Genomic DNA, 23,636 nt, shown 5'->3' on the forward strand with positions numbered 1-23,636 from the left:
AAGTGCTCCACCAGAAATGTCTGGCTCGTAAGTCCAGAGCACAACAATTATTCAGACAACTTTGCTGCATGTAACTCTGCTTCTTAAGTTACAAGCATGGGTTCTCAAGCTAAGATGGAAATAGGGCAGCCAATTCACACTTAAGGTCTTGACTTCCCTTTGTATCTTAGAAACCTTTCATCCAGCTTGGTGGGCAAAGGGAGTCACTTGGAGAAGCAGAAATGTCACCCTTATCATCAGTGCTGACATATGCAAATAGATCTGGTTTACAGAGGTTCGTAATTGTTCATTGGTTCTTTCTAGCAAAATTAAGAAAGCATGCTGTAACAAATGATGTTGATGATCATTCTTCCAAATGATTTGTGTAAAATCTGTAGATACGCTTGTGTCTAAATGTATATGTACACATGTATTTATTTATTTAATGTTTCATAGGCCACGAAGATTTATTGTCCTTGGTAGTAAATATTGACCTTGGATTTATCTCAGTCAGTGTTTACCTCTTAGGCCAATAAATCTTGAGGTTCACCTTAACAGAAGTCAATATCTGCTTAGTGTTCTGCTCCATCATTAATATAAATATTTTAGTGACCTTTGCATGTATTAGTCTATTTTTTAAAGTCAACTTAATGTTACAAATCCTATGGTAGTTTATTTTTCAGATCTGTTTATATTCATTTAAGATTTTTTTTAATAACCTGATATTATTGTGGAGGTGTTGCAAAACGTGTGCAGTCTGTTTTTTGAGGGGAATCTCAGGAATGTTAGTGCCAGTTGTGGTTTGAAATGGAGAGGGAGGTGGCCCGTAGTACTGGTGTGTATTTGTGTGGTTCATCATGTATTTACCTACTACCAGGGTATAAGCATTGCTTTGATAGTTGGCTCTTTTCTGGTCTTTTTTCAAGCCGTATATTGTATGAGCAAATCTTTCCAAGATCAGATGTTTGCTTTTCTGTATCTGTCACTGAGTTTAGGGTTAGCAGAGACCTTTCGACCACCTAGTCTGACCTTCTTATCTCCTGCAATCTTTATCTCCTCTATTTAAGAAACACTTTTTGCCTCCTTCCTCCTCCTTTCTTTTGGCCCTCACCAAGATTAAATTTCTCTACAGTGTTCCTACTAAATTGCATTTGATTTAGTATGATAACATCTCAGTCTAAGTTCAGACTGAAGTGTCCCAAAGTCTGGAGTGTTGCTTTGAGAGTTTCTGAAGGCTGTCACCCCTACCAGTGCACAGACATTGCCCTTTCCTGCTTGTATACTTAAGACATAAGCATTGTGTCTAAATGTTATCTCAAGGCATTCAGCCGTGGGTGAGGTCCCTCCTGTTGCCCTCCCCCTAAGAACTGAGGTGCAAAATGGGGTTTAAACACCTATGACCTTCTTCCACCTCCCCTGGCCACAGGAACATGTAAAGGAAGCATCTGATGTGGGTCTACAAGTTGTGAAGCTCTCCTTTAAAATAAAGCAGCGTGAAGGATCCAGGGCAGTTACTTAATTCATGCACTAAGCTTGAAATTTTCCTTGTTATTATTATTATTCCACTACAAAGCACATACATAATACTCGTGATTACAAGCCACTTCACCGGCACAGATAAGAGAGATGTTCTTCATCCCAGAACATTCTCACTCCAAATCTCTCATCTGCCACCCCCTTTTTGTTAAATTACTCCTTTTATTTCGAGTACTGACTGCTCACATGGATAAAAGCTTGCAGGGTTAAACCCTTTGTGAGTCTATAGAAAATGTTCTGTGAACGTGGAGAGGTTTCTATTATTCATTATAAAGGTGCTGTCGGGGTAAATGGTTTAAAAACATGCTATGGAGAATTCTGATCCCTGTCACATGAAACGGCATAAATGTCAGAGCAGAGATTTATATGAATATTCCTTGAAGAGAAGCAAAGGCAAGGAATTAGTTGTTCTCTTGTCCTTTTTATTCCCTTTAATTGGATTTGTTTTAAGTGGGCTTTAATACAGAAATTTCTTCTTCGTTTCTCTATTGTATTACGGAATTTCATATCAACACGAATAAAGCCTGCTTGCCCTACATTAAAAATATATTCAAACTAGTGGAGATACGTTTCTTAAACAGCAGAATATTCTGTTTTTTTTTACTGTTTTTTAAACTTAACCTAAATCAGTTCACAGCTTACATATAGAGTATTTTAAGGTGCTGGTGTTGGAGCAGTTCACAGCAGTGTAGCCAGCCAGGATCCAGATTTGGAACAATTATACTTGCTGATACATCAAGCCTTCGAGAGAAGGAACTCTGAAACATTCTTTTGGGTTTTGTTTTTTTTTTTTTCAGAGGGATCTGTATGCTACAGGCCATATCATAGCTGGTTTATGCGCAAGACCTGATAGAGCAAGTACAGCACTTGGCTGGTTTTCGGTGCATGCCTCAAAGTCAGACTGAAGAGCAGCTTACTGTTGTCAACATTTGATTCATAGAGTTGTGTAAATGGGCAAAAAATTCCTTTCTGTCATGCCAGAGGCCAAATTCAACAGAAATCTGTAAACTGGGAGGGTTATTTAGTTGGGAGGAAGCAACATGAGTCGTGTGATAATGTACTTCTGCAAGGTTTTTTTGCAGTTTGTTTTGAGGCTGAGTTTATCCTGGTTTATTTAATGCCATAAAATGTAATTCTTCTGCTTAAAAATGGTACCGGTGTGAAAGCAAACACGGGGTTAGCAGAGCCAAGCAAAAGGTGTTTGAAGGTTTGGACTAAGCGTGAATGCAAATGTCTGTGTTAATACTGATCCACCAGCCTGCCCGACGAATTCTTCATGTTCCTTCTCAACCAGGCATTTAAAAAATGTACTGCAGATATGCAGGAAGGCATACACAACACTGCTTTTTCCCTCTCCCATCCCAGCAATGCTAATGAAAGCCCAACATAGCTTAGATTTCCAGATTTGCTATCACTGTGGAAAGATAAAAGTAGACCCGTGAACGTTACAGTGCGGAATTTAACGTTGAGCACTCTTGATTTTTTTCTTGTTTGTAGCAGAATACAGAAAAAAGAGATTAGGGCCGTGTTTGCTAGACAGGTTTTTAAACCACAGCAAACTGCTGGGAATTAGTGGTGTGAGGTTGGAAATAGCAGGTGGTGTTGCCGGTATTGCTGTGTGTCTTCAAGGTGGCTTTGACGTACATCTTCCTGGTAAGTGAAGTCTGAGAAAGAAAAGTATTGAGAGAGATGGAACAAAGTAATATAACTACGTCTAAATTTATTTACGTAGATATGAAGAAAGCGTGCCCTTAGGCCTGTGTTCGTACATCTATAGATTTGAACAGCTCTTCATGCTTACAAAGGCTTCCTTTCCTTCAAACCCCTGCAAATAGAGATCAATGAAGAAAAAGTGCATGTATCATCTGATCTAATTGACCTCTGTTTTCGTCTTCTTTGAATTAGTGGAGCTGTAAAAAAATGAAGTTGCTTAATTGTGAAAGTTTGCTAAAAAGCGCCTGCAAAAGAAGTATTTATTGTCTCAGGAAATTTTATCTCCAGTTCATTTTATTGTAAAAGATTCTATCTCAGAAATGCTGTGAATCAGAGATGAAGGGGAGTAATGATGAATTTAAGGAAAACATAAGGAAAATGTGTGGGTGTATGAGTTTGCACATGTCTGTAAGCTATAATAGATATGCAAATAGAAAAGCGAGTGCTTGTGGACATGTGGTTTTGTGTCAGCTTTGAATTTTATTCATCAGCTCTTTAACACTAGATTTACACACTTTTAAAAACCCATTCTGACTCATTCTAGAGAACCTTTATCAGCTGTTTTATAATGATTTCATTTACTGATCCAATTATAAACGAAATTGAATCCTATCCATTAACACAGGTTAAAGTGTTTTTATTATGTGCAGCTGTTTGATATCTCCAGGTGTGGGAGCACACAACAAGGATGGAAATTAATTAAGCAAGATGTGGGAGATGGTTGCAGCCGTATGTTATGTGCTTGTCAGCCAGAGGAGATGCATGTCAAACACTGCCTGATTAGTTGCAGCATGCGTTCCTCTGCCTCGCAGCCGGCATGCCGCTGAGTGACTTGGGAGCCTCAGTTCTGCAGGGCCTTGGCTTCAGTCTCTAATCACTTCCGAGCTTTCCCAGTGGCACTGCATATTGATACACACATTATCAATTGTACACAATTACCTTAGGAGCTTCCTGATGTACAAAACTATTTTGCATCAACATGATTAAAAAACCCCTCTAAATGTGCTTATATTGAGCACCTTGTAAGTCTTTAGCATTGTCTTATTCTTTAGCACTGGAATCTAGCGTTCTTGCAGTATCCTGGTCTTTCTGCTAATGGCAAGGGCAACCAGGGATATAAGGGGAAAGATTTTAACCTCATACCTGATAATTCTTATCTATTTTTGTGCTGATATAGTTGTCAGGCACAGGTGCTCTCTTGTGGCACTCAAGCCTTTCTTCTAGGTGCAGGAGCTGTAGTCATAAAAATAGCATGTAGGAGCAGTAAGTATATGGTTTGAAGGAGCAATCATAATTATCAAATGCACTTAATTTTCCCCTATTTATAGAAAACTGTTAGAAGCGATTCTTGCACAGAGGGAAAAAAAGAAGTAAACTTGAAGGAAAATGATGAAAATGAATGAAAATTGTGTTCGTGTCCAAGTTCAATGACCACGACAGTTTGCTTGTAAATAAGTTCTGAGTAGAAAAATTGGGTGAATTATCAGAATAAAACTTTTTCTGACAACAGCTTTCTGATCATAGGGATGTAAAAAGCCAGAAACTTACTTAATTTCATTTTTATGAAAGAATGTCCTCTGTCTGAATGTCAGAACAAAAAATGTATTACTGGAGTTATTTCACTGCACAATGTGAACAGTAATGCAAGGTACATGGCATGGTTTAGTTCATATTTACTTATGTACATATGAAATACAATTTACTATATTTCATTATTTAAAATCATAGAATCATAGAATAATTAGGGTTGGAAAGGACCTTAATAATGTCCTATATCTCTATATAGGAATATCCCATGGGATATATATCCTATGTCCATATGGTGAGGGACATCTCCTCCATCATATACCCTGAGAGATTGCATAATAGTGCATTTATAACTGCACCCTCCCAGGAGTTCTTTAAATCTCAGCGTATATTATTATATTTTCAAAGAACTTCACCTGTAGTAATCATGAAAGTGGGACAGGGTGACCAGTGATCTATATCAGTGCCAGGCACCAAGGACCTGATTACTAAAGTGAGTAGTATGAGTAGTGCATAGTGACTCTCTAGCTTCATTGGGATAGTCCAGAAGAGGGAGCTTGAAATTAAAGAGTGAAGAGATTTAAAAGTACCAGAAGGAATAAATTGTTCAAATATGGGAACTTTGTTATAGTCACCCTTTATCACTGGTGGAATTTGCTTCATATTAATAACAACAGAGTTTTGGGATCATAATTATTCTTGGGGTGTTGTGTTTCTGTCCCACCCGAAGCAATTTTCTTTTGGCTATAGAGTTACAATACTTGTTTTTTTCAGCATGGCATTTGCCTTCGCTTTTCCATAATGGACTTTTCCATAATGTTTGAGCAAATGAGAAGTAATTGTGTGGAAAATTTAAATAGTATATAGTCATCTGTGACTGGGCCATCGTTCTCTTCAGTCAGCATAAAATACACCAACCTCATTTCGGTGATGCCCGGGATGAATTTGGCTCACTTTGTCTGAAGTACATAGTTTGTCATTGTCTAAGTGTTTCCCTGAGTCACTTCTACAATGCCAATTCATACCTATAATGACTTTGACTTCATTACAGTGCCCTTCTAATAATACAGTGCTTCTAATAATAATAATAGTATATTTGGAGCTTTCTCAAAGTAAAAGCTTCAGTACAGTATGCTTGCAGCAATGCTTTATTCTTATAGTATATAACCTCCATAAATGTCTCTATTGAATTAGAGTCCAGTACCTGCTGGCTAAGGAAAATGTTCCTAATCACTATACTTACTAGAAAAGTAAGTAAACCAGAAAGAAGTCTCTGCAGTCTAATGTGTGTGTTTCTCTGTGTGTGTGTGTATATATATATTTGTACATCATAACTAAGTAGGAAGTGTATCTTATTGACCCAAGTTTCTGGGTTTTTGGTTTCTGTTGTTGTTGCTGTTGTTTGCTTGGTTTTGTTCTTTTTCTTGTTTGATTTCCTTTTGGCATTTAATTTTCCCCCCATTTTGAATCTTAGTTCCAGCCTGGAAGTCTAGAGGATGCTCACACACAGGAAACAAACAAATATGATGATGTTCAACTAGAATATTGTTTTCAACAATGCCTTATTTTGCTTATAACCTTTTACTAAGAAACTTAATTTTGAAGTCATTTCATAGTGAAAAGTAGATCCTCTGAAAATATCACAGTGGGACATTTAGATGTTTTGAAACTTTTAAAACGTTTTAAATGGAAATGACATCAGCCATTTTCCACAGGAATATTCAGTTTCAACAGACTGCTATTTTCCCCCCAGAAAACATGTTACCCAATTTCTAATCAAGGCCTCCTGATAATGCGCAGACTGTGCTTATGAGCAGTGGTTATTAGTGATATGAAGTTGGGACAGAGTCCCGTTGCAGTTTTTCATGCAGAAGCCCACAGATATTCCAACATCAGTGCACAGAGAGCATATTTTCCATGCATTATGCATGGGATTTCCTCCAGCTGGCCTCCTGACTCACACTCCCCTGCCTCCCCCGTGTCTGCGGCTGAGCACAGCACCGACCACCTCATCTCTCCCACTGGGACAAGCTTGGTCCCAGACCCTGCGCTCCCAGCAGGTGGAAGGGACTTCCAGACATCCCTATTTCTACCTCCTGCTTAAAGCGAGTCTGGTTAGGTTTGGCTGCTTTAACCAAGAGCCTTGCCCAGTTAAGTTTGGAAACAGTCCCCTTCCCTGGGCCCCTCTTCAGGGCTTGGCCACCCTCATAGTGAGTTTTTTCTTTCTCTTTATATCAGGTGGTAATTTCCTCTGTTCCCATTTGTGTCTGTTGCCTTGTGTCCTTCTTCTGTGCATCTCTTAAGAAAAGTCTGGCTCTGTCTTCCCTGCACCCTCCCATTAAGCACTTGCAGTCAGCAATAAGATCTCCCCAATTGTCTTTTTGTAAGAGAATAAACAGTTCTCCCACCTTCTCTTCATCTGCTGTATGCTCCTGGCCCTGGACCATTTTGGTGGCCACTGCGGACTTGCTCCAGTTTATTAGTGTCTTTTTTGTATGATGGAGCCCCAAACTGGACAGGATACTCTAAGCTCTCTTACAATGGCTAAACAGAGGGAAATAATTCCTTCAACCTGTTGGCTACACTCCTTTTGGTACAGCCCAGCATGCTGTTGTCCTTGAACTGCAAACTGTGAAAACCTATGAAACTGGTCTGCTGTGAAAGGCTTTGGAAAGCTGCCCTGTGTTCAGCTGGGTCTGCTAGAAGTGGTACTGTGTGGCTGCAACCTGGCATTAGACACAATGTATGTGGCTTAACATGCTCATTGTGTAAGGTTCTTGATCTCCCAGCATCTATCACATGCCTTGCCACAGGGCTTCTTATGCAAACAGGCTGGTGGGTCTGGAACTGGGACTAGCTGAAGGAAGCATGGTCTTCCCTCAACATTGTGAAAGGTTAGGTAGAGATGATAGTACGTTGCATTTCCACATTTGGACAAGCATGGTACAACCACGGTCGTGGCAGCATGACTTCAGTGACATGATGCTTCTGTGGGGTGAACAGAACAAAAGGAGGCCAAGACAACAGCAGTGGGGGATAGAGTGTGGGATTAGACCTTGTCATTCTTGATGCAAAAGGCTTAGCCCCTTTCTTATCTCTTACTGCAGTAGAGAATGGCAGATGGTTTTCCAGATGAAAATCCCTGCAGAAACTCTTTCATGGGCATGTAGATGCATCAAGTTTGTAAAATGAATTGATGCTCTGCTTTATAAAGTTGCATTCAGTTCATTCGACGCAATAATTAATAATATAAAAGGACTTTATAGAACAGTAAAAACGGAAATACCTCACAGAAATAGAAGATGACAGTATTTGATTTCTTTCTGTTTCACATGTCTGTTAGTTAGTGAACTTGTGACTTAATAAATATTATGGAATTAGACATGGGCTTTAATGTTAACCTGTCTTTTACAATGTCTTCCCACGTCTGATTTCAAACACTTTTATGGTCATTATAATAAAATTAATGCATGTTTTAATTGTAATAGTAACAAAACATTGCTCATTATAATGAAGTAATTAAATATTCTCAGTTGCTAATAGCTTTGTATGTTTCTATAATTCATTTGTTGGTGACTTAACAGGAAAACAAATTAACAGGAGTAGGTGGGTAATGTTTTTGTTAAGGCTTCATTACTGGCTCTATTAGGTACATGCCTGTGACACCACATACTCGATTATAGCAATGTTCATTTTAAATACCTTTGTAAAGGAATCTTATTTTACCTGGGTGTATTTTTTTTTTTTCTCAGTAGTCAGTAAATCATAATAATAGTTTCTGGGTGGTTTCAGTATTGTACATCAGCAAGGGCATGCAGCATTCCTAGGAACAGACAGTATGGATTGAAACCTTATACTTACACATGGCATCGACTATTGCATTTTGTTCAGTGGTCAAGTATTGAATTTATTCCTTCATTACACAGAAGGTTTAAATTTTGTGCTGTTAATCCTTACAGGGCAGGAGAAGTTAGAATGATTGCTAGAAAGTTGTTATCTTTTCAGGAAATGAATCATAAGAAGCTCTTAGACACTGACAAGAAGAGAACACCCAACTTTAGAATTCTTAAAATAATACCCAGATAATGAGAGCTACAGTAAAGAAAGGTGGAGTTACTATTAACTGTGTTTACTAAACTTTAAAGGTATGTAAGTAGGAAAGGTTTAAAATGGTGGAATCCTCCTGTTAGGGCAGCCTCAATCTGAGAAAATATGTGTCTTCTGTTGAATTATGCCAGAGCAGCTACATATCTTTTAAAGCTATCCTCAACAATACAGGCTTTGCTTTGTTTTGCTAGAGAGATAGCAAAGGAAGAAATAGCTCTGTGTAGCACACACACTGAAGGCTTTCTGAGTCTGCCTGCACAATGACATTGTTCTGATTGAACTCTTGACAAATTATAACCTGCAGGTATAATGAGGATTTTCCATTTTTGCCTAACACGTATACATTTTGTCTCTTCCATTTTTCCTTTCCTGCAATGCATTCAGCAGAGCGAGGGCTGGAAAGAAATCTGATTGTGAAACTGATAAATTGTCTTACATAGTTTCCCTATTTTGGCCATTGCCATGGTCTGGTTCTGAAAGTGCTTGGAATCCTCCTTCTCTCGTTTTGTTTTAACAAGCTCATTCTCGGTTGCCCATTGCCAGTGCTGTGTTACCTACAGTGCACATTATTTTTCTGTCTATCTTGTATTCTGTGTCGACTGTAAGCAGGTGTAAACGCAGGTGAGGTGGTTTATTTTTATCACTCCTTCTCGTGAGAAAGAGAACTCCTTGGCCCTGGCCTCTCTACTGGCTTCCTCCTAGCACAGGCATTTGCATCTTGGCAGAAGGGGTCTATAAAATGCTACTGAATTAAATCAGCAAAGTGTTTCATCATGTTTATTTTGCAATCACTATGATTGACTCTTTGCTGGTCTAAATGGCTGCAGTCTCATTTGTTCCAGTGGAGTTTTTCTTTGCATGAAAAAGGAATTGGCTCGACCCAGAGAGGTGGTCAGAATTATGATGGATGACAGGCAACCGCAGATCAGCCCCTGTGATTTCAGGTCTGATCGCAGTTGTCTGCAGTTCTGCTGTAACACTCATGGAAGACACTTTATGTGTTAAAACTTGCTTCAAGCCTTTGATATCTGTGACCTTTTAAAAAACCTCTCTTTTAAATTTTGATATTCCCTAAGAAGACAGATGGTATTTTTTGATTGAATTGATAGAGATTTCATGTCTAAACACATTTCTTAGTTTCATTTTGTTGGACTAGTTCACTGCTCTCTGTATGTTCTATGCTGCTTAATCTTTTATTCTAATTTGGTTTTGAATGATACTATCAAAAGGTTACAAAGAATTAAATATGCAGAAATCCCCTTGGAAAACATTAGTAATGTTCTGCTAGTGTTTCCCTTTGGATCCAGATTCAGGTATCTACAGTCCCACGTACAGCTACACTTCCAAGCCAGAAACTGCCCCTGATACCTTCTGATTGGAGTGATTGACTCCAAGTAGCCTGAGTAGCCGGATAAGGTAGGGAAGCTGTGAAAAAATTGCAAAGCCTCTAAAGTTTTGGCTCTGGAGAGGGTGAGAAAGAGCCCTCCAAGTACTGATGCAGTGCCTACCACATGCTAGGTGCAGTGCATCTGTCTTGGTTACAGTCTCATGAAACAACAGCTGAAGTACCAGAACTGGTGCGCTGTTTTCTTCTTCTTCCATTACCTGAGGAAGTCATCACAGGGCAAATGGTGCCTTTTCAACAAAACAAAGAAAACTCCCTGAGCACTTCCCATTTACAGCACAATCATAAAGCCCCTGTCAAAACCCCGAACCATTCCCATACCAATTCAGCACACAGCATTGCTGGAATGGTCAGTGTCAGTAGTGAAATAGCTGGTGCAGGGGCAGGAAACAGAGGCTGCTGTGTTCTTGGTGCTGCAGCTCGGACAGAAGATGAAGTCATGGTAGTTCAACATTTGGTGAAGACTTAACTACTGGTTTTCTGGCTTTCTGTTTATGCTGGAATAAAACCTTGGGGGAAAAAAAAAAAAGTTTGAAAGAAATTTTGGTTGTTAGGAATGTGTATGTGTGTGTTTGGCCCTAATTATTTATCAAAACCTTCAAACCCAAGAAATAGAACTGCCTGCTTTTGCAGAGCTGTAGGAGAACATGGCTACAGTCTTTCCTTGGTGGTGAGATGGTTGCAGCAGTGTATTTGTAAGGGCTTATTTTTACTGTAATGGTCAGAGAATGATTTTGAATGTCTTACAAACAGGCACATGGCATAGGAAAAGAACAACCGGACATGTTTTTTACCTTGGCCGTATTGTTTCTGCCTTTAGCAAGTGACACTTCTTAGCTTATTCAGTATTTAAAGCTTGTTTTCTCTGCATAGCGCAGACCTAAGAGACATGGCTGAAACTGAATATGGAGCATCAGACATTTATTGGGGAGGTGGAAAATGCATCTGGTTATTGTGGTTTCAGATTTGGGCTTGGGTCAGGAACAAATTTCCTAAATTTTCAAAGTATTTTGGTATACTGATCTTTGTGACATTCTTGTGCTTATTTCAGATGCTGAGGAGAAATGCAGTAAGAAAAAATTCTGGATTTTATACTTAGTCTGAATGAAGTCAAAAGCCAGATTTCATGCAGGGATATCAAGCATTTGGCACTTTAGGAGATGATATTTCTAGAAGGGTGGTTTTCTTTGGTGGTATTCTGAATGTCCCAGTTCTTGGCTGCCAGACTTGTAGGTTGAGAAACTGCCTGCTGATCCATATCATCTGAGATCTGAGTCCATTTAGTGAATCTCAAATTGAGCATCCAAAAGCAGAAACATTCTGACTCATAATCACTGTGAGAGATCTTGGCCTAACCATGTCAATTAAGAACGGTAGGTCCCTAGTAGAAAAGAAACTTGACAGTGTGTTTCCAGTGACAGCCATGATATTATTGTTCACTTACGTTATGGAATCATAGAATCAACCAGGTTGGAAAAGACCTTTAAGATCATCACGTCCAACCATTCCCCAGCACTGCCAAGGCCACCACTAACCCATGGCACTGAGCACCTTGTCTACACGATGTGTGAACACTTCAGGGACGGTGATTCCAGCACTGCCCTGGGCAGCCTGTTCTAATGGCTGAGCACCCTTTGGGGAAGGAATTGTTCCTCATCTCCATGTAAACCTCCCCTGGTGCATCTTGAGGCCATTTCCTCTTGTCATGTCCCTTGTTCCTTGGGAACAGAGACCATTTATCAAAGATATGCCCTTGTTTCACTTTGGAGATGTAGATTAACATCACTGTGACTTGAGGTACCTTGTGTGTCTGTGTGTTCATATTTTAGACTAATGTTTGATGATATGTCCTTCAAAGGTCTCATTAAACTCTTGGTCTAATAAGATTAAGACTGCTAAAGCACAACATACATGTTGTGCTAGAATATTTACACTAATATTCTGCTACCCTGCTACACAGCAGAATATCAGTGTAAAAGTGCTGTTGCAGCTAATAGACTTCAGCTTCAATGCACTGTCAGCTGGAAGTTGTAGTCTATGAAAGAGTCTTTTTTTGATAAAACTAAAAGATGTTGTAGAAGTGAAATGTGAACGTTTTGGAGAAGGGTGCAGTGCTATACATAATTTATTGGGCACTGTTTGTACAGTCAATTGTTGAGTTATAAATAAAATGCAGCCTTAGAACAAAGGTGAAAGGGTAAAACTGGGGGTAGTTATTTCCTCTGTATTTCTATTAAAATAAAAAAACAGAAAGAAAAGGTTTCCAAGTTTGTTCAGTGACATTTTGGTTTCGTTATTGATATTCACAGTGTTGTGCCTATTTTTGGATGTATCGCATTGAAGACTTTCTTCTCTGCCATGCAGAGTGCCTTTTCCTCCAAGAAAATCTTCTGCAGGCTGCAGGACTGTTCTTGAAGTTCAGTGAGCTGCCAAGGCACAGCCAAGGGGAAACCACAGGGAGGCAAATGAACCTCTGCATACTGAATTTCCAGGTCCAAGAGCTACTGAAGAATAAACAGCTTGACTTGTCTCATCGACATAAGGCCCTTTGGTGTCTTGTTCCAGTTCATCACCTACCTTCATGGTAGCTTCCCCCATCCCACCTGAAGCTCAGCTCCCATTTCTTTTAGGTAGAGGGCACTGAGGGTTGGTACAGAGAGCAGCTCCACAGCCTGCACTGGACAAATGCTTCCTGCCAACAGAGAAATCTCTTGAACTGGAGAAATGTTGAACCCATTTAAGATCATTAAAAATGAGTTTAGTGGATTTAAGAATACAATCTGTATACTCTTCAGAATAATTATATGTCTTTGCATTGGTGCTAAGAATAAGGTGAGAAAGAGGTTTCTTCTTAGAAAGATAGAAGCTCTGAGCAGGCTTTCTGTCCATGGTGGAGTTATTTCCTGAATGTGAGGATTAGCACAGGCGGGCCTGATGAAACAACATATATCATCTTATTATAGGTCACAGGCTAAGCATCCCTTGCAGGTACTGTGCAGGAGTGGGAAGTGCTTGGTTTGAAATCTCCTCGTTCTCCTACGAGTGGTGCTGATGCAGAGCTGCAATATTCAGCAGAATCATTCTGGTTGCTGAAGACGAAAGACATGGCCAATTTGAACTTCAGAGTGAAACATTTCCTAGAACTGAGCCTGAATAAATTCTGGAACAGTTGAACAGGAAATAAGCTAATAATGGGATTTTGCAATATGCATTTCCCATATAAGGCATTGAAATGTAGCATGGGTTTGTTTGCTGATCATCTGGCTATTTTGATGTAAATTGGGCTTCATTGTGGTTATGAGTACTTTGCTTCATTCTAGGCTGAAGTGTTTCACCTAGTTGCTGTCATTGGTGGTCCCTGGATGGACCGTTCCTACAACAGGTCAGGGAAGAGACTAGTTAACAATCCCTCCTTGCTGCCTTTTGTTTGTGTTGGGGAGCTATTTCCTTTAGCCCTTGAGAGTGATGCATAGGAAGGGGAAGAGAGGTGGGGAGCACCCGTCTCAGTGCTGTTCATGCTTCTGAAAATAAGTTCCCCCAAATCTGATGTGGGGAAAGGAAGCCCGGGCTCCACGGAGCCTGCTGTCTCCCTCAATAAACAAAGGACTGGATTTGGGCAGTGTGCCCAAAGTGTTGGTGCAGGGTGTGTTCCCGTCCTTACTGCTCTGGCCTTTTAAGGCTATGTGACAGTATGCTGGAGACCACAGTAAGGTGTGTAATTCAGCAATGATTAATGAGCACAAGGCTCTTCTGCAGCTTCGGTGTTTCTGTAGCATTGGTCAGATTCCCTTCTCACAAGTAACTCACTAAGATTTTCAGAGTTTGGCCTCTTCTGCACTGCGAGTACAATCTCTTGCCAGCTCTTATGCTACATTAATTTAGAGCCATCTACCTTTCCAGAAGTGCTCTGTATTGTGCAACAGGTTTTCCTTGTAAATGCGAAGCCAGATGTTCAAAAGAGGAGAGCTCCCGTTTAGGCATCTAGCAATTACTGCTGTGACACATACCGATTGCAGCTGCAAACGTGAAATCTGTCTGCTTGGACAGTAAAATATTCAGGCTGGCTAGTTTGTGTAGTGCTATAAGAAGTGGCCTATATGCATATAATTCAGGAGTTGCTGGCTAGTTTGTGTAGTGCTATAAGAAGTGGCCTATATGCATATAATTCAGGAGTTCTTTCAAAATAGAATGCACTGAATCATGGTCTCGCTTAGTTTTAAACCACAGCTTGTGCCTAACTAGTTATTCTGATTTATTGCCAAGCAGGGGCTCATTTTCCAGTTACAACTAACATTTCCCTTTTCTGTTTCTGCAAAATCTGTTAATGAATGCTAAATGAAACAATGAAGGTCTACTGGCTAGATAAGAAGTACGTCTGATTTATTAATAAATGTTTCTTTTTTTTTCCCAGTGACATATTTGATGCCATGTTCCCCGTCACACACATCGCAGGAGAAACAGTCATACAACAGGGTAATCCTTCCTCTCATTTTTTTCCTTATATGTTTGCTAAGGTTGTACAATTCACATCTCTCCATTTGACATTTCACTCTCTTTGCTTAACGGGAAGAATAACCATATTCCAAAAGCATCCAAGTGTGCAGCTATATCATTAGTTCATGGATGCAGGTCTTTTGCTACATGTGCAGAGGTCTCCTACAAAACCACACTGGTAGGTCTCTGCTACAATTAAATGTAGATAAATAGCACTTCAAATTAAAATGTTCATTCCTTAACTGAAGATAGTCAGGGAATAAACCATAGCTCAGAATGAATAAGGGTGGCACAGGCTAGCTGACAGTAATTAGAAAATATTTTAGGGTTGTTGGGAATATTCAACACCTCATTTTGCTGTATAGTAGTTATCGCACTTGGCAACTTACCTGCATGCCTGCAGCATGTTGTGGAGGACTTCATTACCCTCAGGCTATATTAAAGCCTCTTGTGTGTTTACACTGAATGAAGTGTTGAATCAATCGAGAGAGATAAATTAATGCAATTGAAAGATACTAATAGGAAGAAATTGTAGTGATGTTTTTATATGTGAAGGTAAATAGGAAAGGATGTTTCTCTCTATAAGTAATCTGGTATACAAACTTGTGCAAATATGTGCAGGATTAAATGTGGAGACGGAAAATTATTGAATAGTTTAGCAGGCCTTCAGGAAACAATCACCTTCTGTATTCTGCTTCCAGGTGATGAAGGAGACAACTTCTATGTGATTGACCAAGGCGAGGTGGATGTAAGTGAACTCTTACAGTGTAGTATTTATTTTGAAGGTTCAGAATAAAATTGTATGCTTTGGAACACAGCTTGGTCTAGCTATGTGCTGTGGTTCTGTCTCCTTTCTTCTTGAAATAGATTTCACAGGGTTGATTTCATTACTTTGCTTTTGTTAAGTCATTTGTGCATAATTTTATAATTGGCATGTTTTACATCCTAGCTTATTTGTCCATTCCAAGCAGGAAAATATGGTATCAAACCCAAGCAAATGACATCTTCAGAACCCTAACCACACCTGGAGGTGTGCAGTCTTTGGCAGAGAAGGCCACCATGCTGGAATGCACCCGAGGGTTCAGATCAACCATAAGGAAAATATTTTCTTTAATCAGTTAGCTTAGCTCATATGTTGTTTGTTTTTTTCCCAAATTGAGATACAGCCTCAGGCAGCGAGTTTCATCTTATAAACCTCCATTTGCTTTTAAAATTAGGTCCAAATATATGAACAATGCAGCATATTAATAAAGCAAGGATTATTGTAAGTGTAAAGTGATCTGTTAGACCACAAAATGTTTACAGGAGTATGCAGTGGTTTAATCAGCATGTCTTTGAAAAGAATCTTCTTTCAGAATCAGCCTTCCAAAAAATCTGTTCACCTCTTATCATTTTTATCCCATGTGAAACTCAGCCTTTTGCACTTTTGCTGCAAGTTCCTAATTTGACTGAATTTTCGGCACACATCTTAACGTATCCACAGGATAGGGCAGGCTTGCTTATTAGCAACGTTGCTCTTCAAATGCCCAGATGAGTTTTGTTGGGCAAATTTAAAGAAGAAGGTGATTTATTTTAAACCTGGGCAGGAGGCATACAGTTATTTTATTTTTAGCAGTCTGTGTCAGGAGACCATCTAATTGGTATTGTTGGGAATTGAGAAACCTCACATGCTGCCTCTGCCTCTGGAAGTTGCTCCTCAGGAAATCCGTCTGACTCACTGTTCCTATCGGGCATACCTCTCAATAGCAAACATTGCCACATCCACAGGGCCAGAAAATAAAAGAGCAATATTTATAGAACAGTGCTAAAATTTAGTTTTTAAATAATTGATTAGGGTCTGATACTGAGCTTAATGAGTTGACTGCCTTTGAATCAGACCCACAAACATATGTTGAAGTTACAGATTAATCCTCTTTAAAATTAGTTTGTACTCCCTCAAAACCTTTAGCAAAGCTTTCTTCATCATTTGGCTTCGGGATAGTGGGGGACTGGATGACATTAGAAAGCAGTCTGCAAAACACTTGTAATTAATTGCAAAAAATATAATCTTCCATATGCACATATTGCTCTTGCAAAGCAGTGACAAAATGCAGCAAATACGTGTCTGTGGCCTCTTCAGCTTGGTTCTGCTTGTAAAACCATTGCACAAGGTGGTCTGTGCATTTTCTGTAACTGGTGGTTGCCACTAACGGCCAAGGTGGTCATGGCTTGTCAAATGTTGAAAAGGACTTTTTTAGTTACTGTGCTTTCTGTCGGTAAGGTGGTATCATAGTTCTCTTCCCAGGTATACCATGGCATCTACTCAGAAACCCCTTTACTGCATCATGTTAGTTGTATTTCAGAGGTTCTTCATGGTTTTATGGGAAGTTGAAATCCTGTCTTAAATAATCTTGACCATAAATGGCCCAAAAAGAGACAGATAATTTTTATTGATTTTTTTTTTTTTTGAGTTCATGAAAGTCTTTTGCAGAATACTCTTCTATTTCCCAGAACAATTCAGGGATCTGTGAAGCTTCTGAGGTAGGATCTGGCATAAAATTTGAAAAACTAAATGGCCTCAGTGTCACTGCATTGCCATGCCATGTTGGCTCTTAAGCTGTATAGATGTTTTTGAAAATACTATCCCGGACCAAGCAAAGCGCCAGTCCTCCTTTAAGCACATGAGCAATTCTGATGATTTCAGTGGGACTCACTTTTTTGCTAGGCAAAAAGCATAGTGCACAGCTTTGTTTTAATTTATTAGAGTTGAAGACAGAAGGTTTTGGGTTTTTTGTATTCTAAGTAGTTTGCAGTCCTCCAGTCATTTATATATGATATAAGATACACAGTTTTTCTGCCTTGTCTTTAAGACTTACAACAGCAGATTTCCTAAGGAGTGAATGAAATAACTGGGTTTCGTTGTGTATTTTTCATAAGCATTCTCAATCCATGCTCCCCTAATTGCTAAAATCATCGTATAGCTGCTAGGACAGATCAAAATGGACAGATGTACAATAACATCATCCTGACACTTCTCAAGCACACATATGGAGAGTTTTCTGACATGACAAATACATCCTAACAAGGCTTAAGAGATGTCGTTCGGACTGAGCTTATTCCAGGGCCAAGCAAACCTCCTGACCCTCTAAGTTTTGCAAAACTCTTATGTAAGTGACCAGCTCTCATGCTGTTCCACTTCAGCATCCCACTTTCTTCATCCTGCTGCACCTTACCACTCTTCTGGGCATCTCCTCAGCTAGGTGCTCTCTTTTTCCTAAGGTTTTCCCACATCTTCAGCCAAAACACATGCTGAATTCCTTTGCAGGATATTGTGGAAGGCACAAGAAATGTCTGCTCACCCAGGACCAAGTTGCAGCTACACCCAGGTAGCTACAGAAGTTACTTACATTAACTGCCTTTGCTGGGAAGCTACAGTGAGGAGAGCCCATTTTCCCCCCACAGAGTATATTCTGCGCCAGGGCAGTTAATGCAGGATAACTTGCTCCTGTGTAAGGCAGCAGCTCTCAGTCCCCATGGGTGTGCACCACTACACTGTATATAGAGCTCCCAAGAAAAGAGGTCTTCCATTTTCTGGACAGCAGTGCTAAAATCCTTATTGTCTGAAGAAAATCCAGACCGCTAGTAAGCAAGTTACAGTTCATTTAAGCCTTGCCAGATACTTTTTTGGCATGCTTCCACCCTTCCTCAAGAAAAAAAAGCAACTTGGAAAGTAGACAATTGACCCTGGGACTTAAAGCCTCAAGCCATTTTCTGCCTACTTCAGCTGGTGTTGGCATATGCATGGAGACTGTTAACCGCTGGCCAGGTTATCTGCCTTCATCATTTACCTGATTTCCACAGAAGTGGTAGGTATTCCAGGGCTGGTGGATTCAAGGGGCAAATGTGTACTCTGAACACATCATGACTGATAAGCACCTGGGTCTTCCATATACATGCAGAGATGCACGTAAAGGATGTTGCCACCATAAAATTCCCAACCGCTGGAATAAAGTCATGGCAAAACTGAAAAAAATCAAACATAATCAATCAAGTAACCAAAACCAAACAGAAAATCACCAATGAAGCCAGAATAATAAAATCAGTGTTTGGTGTTTTGAGTTTAAAAAATTGCAACATTTAGAAGTAATTTACTGTTAGAGTTTTGGCATAGGCACCCCAAAGAGTAAGTAAGGGCATTTTAATGTTTTCCCTTAAAAATAATTTGAGTCAAATTAGAGTACAATAAAACATTTTTAAATATATTACATTATCCTCAACACTTTTCTTAGGGTGTAAATAAGCTTCATTAGCATAGAATAAAGTATCTGTAAGTTTTCTTCTTGGTGTTACTATGAACAGCCAAGAAGACTGGGAACAAAGGGAGAAGGGCACAAATTTTCATACATAAAAGAAAGATACAGAAATCCATAAGAGGTAGGTCTTGGAGAACCTGGCATTTTCCCTCTCTTGCTGTATATTACAAACCAGGTGTACTTTGACCAAAGCTGGCATTGGATGGGAAAGGATATTATAGCGTTGTCAGTCAGTCTCTTTTTGTCATTAGCGCTTCAGGGCTGATGAGGATTGTTAAGTTGTGACCTGTCCCTGCAGATGGGTGAAGATTATACTAGGTAGATGATGGCATGAGGTTTGAAGTCTTAGAGGTCAGTTGTCTACCGAAGGCTTTTCTGCTCAGACAAATATGAATGTATGCCAAAAAGTAGCTGGCAGAGCTTAAATTATAGTTTCCAGTAAAGATGTTGAAAGTACCTGCTAAAGTATGTCTGGCAAAAATCTCTAATCCATATTTCTAAATATAAAAATGACTTCCTGTTTATTATTTTAATCTTATAACCTCACATTTTTTACTTTAAAAAGCACCGTCAACTACCCTTTTAAAACAGATGTAGGGTTTTTTTAGACTCAGCAACTTCCCATTCCATTTAATGTCACAGCAACTTTCTCTACAGTCATTCTCAGGTTTTCTTCTTGTAAAACAACAGCATCCAAACTATAGTATGGTGAAAATCAATATGAAAACTTTTCAGTATTTTCTCTAAGTACATTCTGTATTCACTGTATAAATCTGTATGTGAATCTGTACTTGAATATTGTGGGTGATTGATACGATTATCTTTTGAGTGTAGGTCAAATCTTCTTGAAGCCTTTATTCATACATACAGACTATCCAATTTGTATATACAAAGATGAAAATTAAATCGTGGTTTATGTGAGAATACTGTTGTATTTTAAAAGTAGGTATACTGTATGGTTACATTTCATAGATTGCTTTTGGTTTAAATTCTCCCAGCATTAATGATCTTTCTGATTTCAGAAGGATGCTTTTTGAAATTTGAAACAGAATGTTTTAAAGTTTGGAGGTTTTCAGCTTGAATTTTCAAGGATTCTCAAGGCAGTTTCCAAGTTCATATATTTATATTTAAGAAAAGCAAATTCATACTACAAATAAAGCACTGGCTTTATTTGAGAAAACTACCCACATATAAATACCCTTCATGTCTCAGGCTTGCTTATATTTCCAAGAATGAATAAACCTCATCGTCATTTTTGGGTAACAAATATTAAGGCTTGACAAGACACAAAGCACAAGTTATTACAAACAGATCCAAGGGGGGGAATTTAAGATCTGAAAGTTGCCATGCCTGGAACAAATTAGATTGTCCACATAGATCACAAAGTGGCAGCAAAAAAAACCACAAACAAGCCCAAAAGCTTAAAGTTAACTTGAAATCGGCAATACAAAATTAAAGGTAAATTCACTCCAGTCAAGCTCAGAGATAGATCATACCATATCATACCTTCAAAGTAAAGTGGATATATTACTGCTCCTGGTAAGGTTACTTTCTGCTTCTCTAGACAACACCAAGATGAGTGAGGCCAAGAGGCATTCTTACTGCATTGAGCATTGTGTGATTCATTGCATTTTCTCTCCTGGTTAGTGCCTATGTATATCACAGCCCATGAAGAAAGGAACTGTTGACGTTCACAGGAGACTTTTCCCATTTGCCTCCCCTCAAAATAATGAAATGAACCAAGTTGTGTGATTTTCAAGCCTGCCAAAACTGCAGGGCTCATAACTGCATGCTAGAAAACACTAGAAAGCTGAAGTACTTTTGATCTGTGGAAAGAAGGCAGTCCTGATGGCTTGGTCATATTTGGGCACCTCCAGTTCTACATTCCTCTTCAGCTGCACAAAAGAAGGTGCCAGCTCTTATGGAGCTGTGATCAGCAGGTTAAGTAACAATTAGGAATAGTTCACTTATGTACTTGCCACTTTCTGAGAGTTCACAAATGCCTAAAACTGCCTGAGCCAAAACCTCAGCCCAGCATTTTCTAGGATAAAGAAGGAGATCATCTGAGCTGCTGCCATATAACATTGGCTTTCATAAGCTGTTCTGAGCCTAAAATAGCTTTACTTCCCACACCTTACAAACAGAGCTACTTTCCTTTCTACTTCTTTTTTTAAAACCTATTTTAAAGGGATTCATAGTGGAGCTGAACTCTGTTAAAGGGCAAAATGGCTTCTTAATGTGCCATCAATATACTTTAACTTCATAATGAAGACAAAAGTTGACTTAGGCCTTTTCAGAGAATGAAGTGCAATGGTTTTGCCCCTAGAAAGCAACACTTGCTCTCAAGATGTTTTTCTCTTTCGGAGATTGATATTGGAAATGGCATTTTTATTGGGGGAGTGAATGCTGGGCACAGAGACTGTCAGATCAGTGATTTGGTTTCACCTCTGAGTCCTTTAAACCTGACACCCTTAGGGTGGAGGAATGGCCGTTTGCATAAACTGTTTACAGGAGAGATGTCAAACATGGTTGGGAGAGTCTAGTCAAGTACCACAGCAAAATTAGAGAAGTCTTAGAGCAGTTTAGGGGGAGCCTCCCTCTGTAATGACCATGCAAAGTAAATGTCCATCCTTCACTTGCTCTACCTTGAGTTTTACCAGCATAATGACCCTTTCTGGGCTGCAGTCTTATCATGAATACAGCTTTAAAAGAAATGTCACTGTATTGCTTAAAAAAATACATGTTGGAATAACTTTACTTCCCACTTCTAATTCAGACCCTTCTGCAATATGAAAACCTGTGCTTTTCAAGAAAAGAGCATCTAGAAATACATGTATTTTTGGTGTGCTGAAAAAGAGTCAAGGATGCAATGTCAGTTGACATGGGTGTGGTCCAAAACTCATCTGAATTACTAGATTTTCCACATCACCCCCTGAAGACAGGAATTACTGTACTGTAGCAAACCCATAGTCCCACCAGCAAAATCCCTACAGAAAGGGACTATCCCGACTTTCAGATAGGCATCTGGACAATTTTTTCAATGGATTAGCTGAGTTTTAAATGTTTCGTACATTGTCACTATATTACAAGCCTTTCAGAATCCAGATTTTATTCATCCATTTCTCCTGCTTGTCTCACAGAAATAGGTCCAGTATTACCTGCTTTTTTCACCAGGAAAGTGCTTGGGTTTGCCTGGCTTTTTTTAAAAGTTCTTTTTTTTGCTTTCATTTTTTTCATCATGAGGAGAATCAAAAGTAGATTCAGTGTTCTGTGAGATTTTCTTTCTGTGGTGAGTGTGAAAGTTTGAAAGGAAATGCTGTTGTTATTCTCCTGTGTGGTATCCTTCAATGTGGCATTCGTTCTGTTGTGGTGAAGAAATGAAACTATAGCTTTTGTGGCTTTAGCTCCTTCTTGGCAGTCTGCTACCACCTGCCTGTTTGGGATTATTTTTACCCTTAATTTTAGCCTTTTGATCCCCAGATGCTCCAGGAACACCAAAAGCCACAACACTGCCTGGAGTTCAGCAGTGATGCTAATATTGCTTCTTTTCAGCTGATACCCAAGAGGTCTCTTGATTGGCTGAACTGCTCCGTGGCCTCATTCATCTCCTACTGAGGCAGCATTTCATTGACCTCAGTAGAAGCTGGATCAGATCTTAACTGAAAATTGCTAAGATAAATTGGGATTGATTCCAGCTGTAGTCTGTAAAACACCTTTTCATCATAAAATGAAGATAGAAGTAAAATTAATACTGACAGTTTGTTGAATTTTGACCCCAATTCATTTAGTTTGGTCACTGTCTTTTCTCATGCCCAGCTTGAGCACAGCTCTGATTCATGTAGTAAGACATGCTAGTCTGTTACTCAGTAATTGATAACGGGTTTCTGCTTAGGATAAGAATACTTGTGTATTTTCTTCACAGTATTTGCTTCTCAGAGCTTCCAGACAAATGAAAATCATTCTGGTTGGTTTCTACTGTTATCAGTCTGTAACAGATTGGGATGTATTCTGCACTGGGTAAATGCACACAGTTCTTCCTACCCTCTAGACTCACAGACACATTAACAGAATGAAGAGGGTTTATTGTGTAGGTTTACAGCAGCAAGCCTACAAGCAAACTGCAGAATACACAATCCATATCAGTCTTCAAATACACTATTATGGCTCATGAGCTGTACAGTCCATGAATAGTGAGGAAAACGCAGCCCAGTGGCAGGCACCTGCATGAGCCCCCCTTTCTCCAGTGAAGGTATTAAATAGCGCTGAAGTGTAGGAATTCTTCTCAAGTTAGACATCATCCGGGAAAAATAGTGATAGTGGTATTGATCCGGAGTGTGTTTTGAGAGGGTGTGTTACCTAGTTACCTGTATAGGCTGTGGGTCAGATACTGCTTCATAAGTTCTGTAGAGCTGATGTTAAAGACAGAGGGTAATTCTAGATACAGCTTTTCAAGTCCAAAGCACTTCATAGTTTTCACTAAGGTAGAAAGAGATCTCAATCATTATATTTAGATTATTACTGGGAGCTTAGGGAAGACAAAAATGTTCCTTTTCAAAAGATGTTTCCCTGTTTTGACTGTTTTA

The 23,636-nt window shown here is 39.3% G+C and overlaps 1 protein-coding gene across 4 annotated transcripts in view; it reads left to right on the top strand.

Annotated features, from left to right (window-relative positions):
* Nucleotides 1–23,636, top strand: part of PRKAR1B (protein kinase cAMP-dependent type I regulatory subunit beta) — a 101,470-nt gene that overhangs the window by 46,171 nt on the left and 31,663 nt on the right. For all 4 annotated transcript variants that reach the window (XM_062607985.1, XM_062607988.1, XM_062607987.1 and 1 more), the window contains exons 5-6: nucleotides 14,679–14,740; nucleotides 15,463–15,509. In XM_062607985.1, coding sequence (XP_062463969.1) covers nucleotides 14,679–14,740; nucleotides 15,463–15,509 — 109 coding nt within the window. The remainder of the gene's footprint in view (nucleotides 1–14,678; nucleotides 14,741–15,462; nucleotides 15,510–23,636) is intronic.

The sequence above is a fragment of the Pezoporus occidentalis genome, unplaced genomic scaffold (assembly GCF_034315485.1).
Source record: "Pezoporus occidentalis ecotype Australia unplaced genomic scaffold, CSIRO_AGI_Poc_V1 ctg128, whole genome shotgun sequence".
Lineage (NCBI taxonomy): Eukaryota > Metazoa > Chordata > Aves > Psittaciformes > Psittacidae > Pezoporus > Pezoporus occidentalis.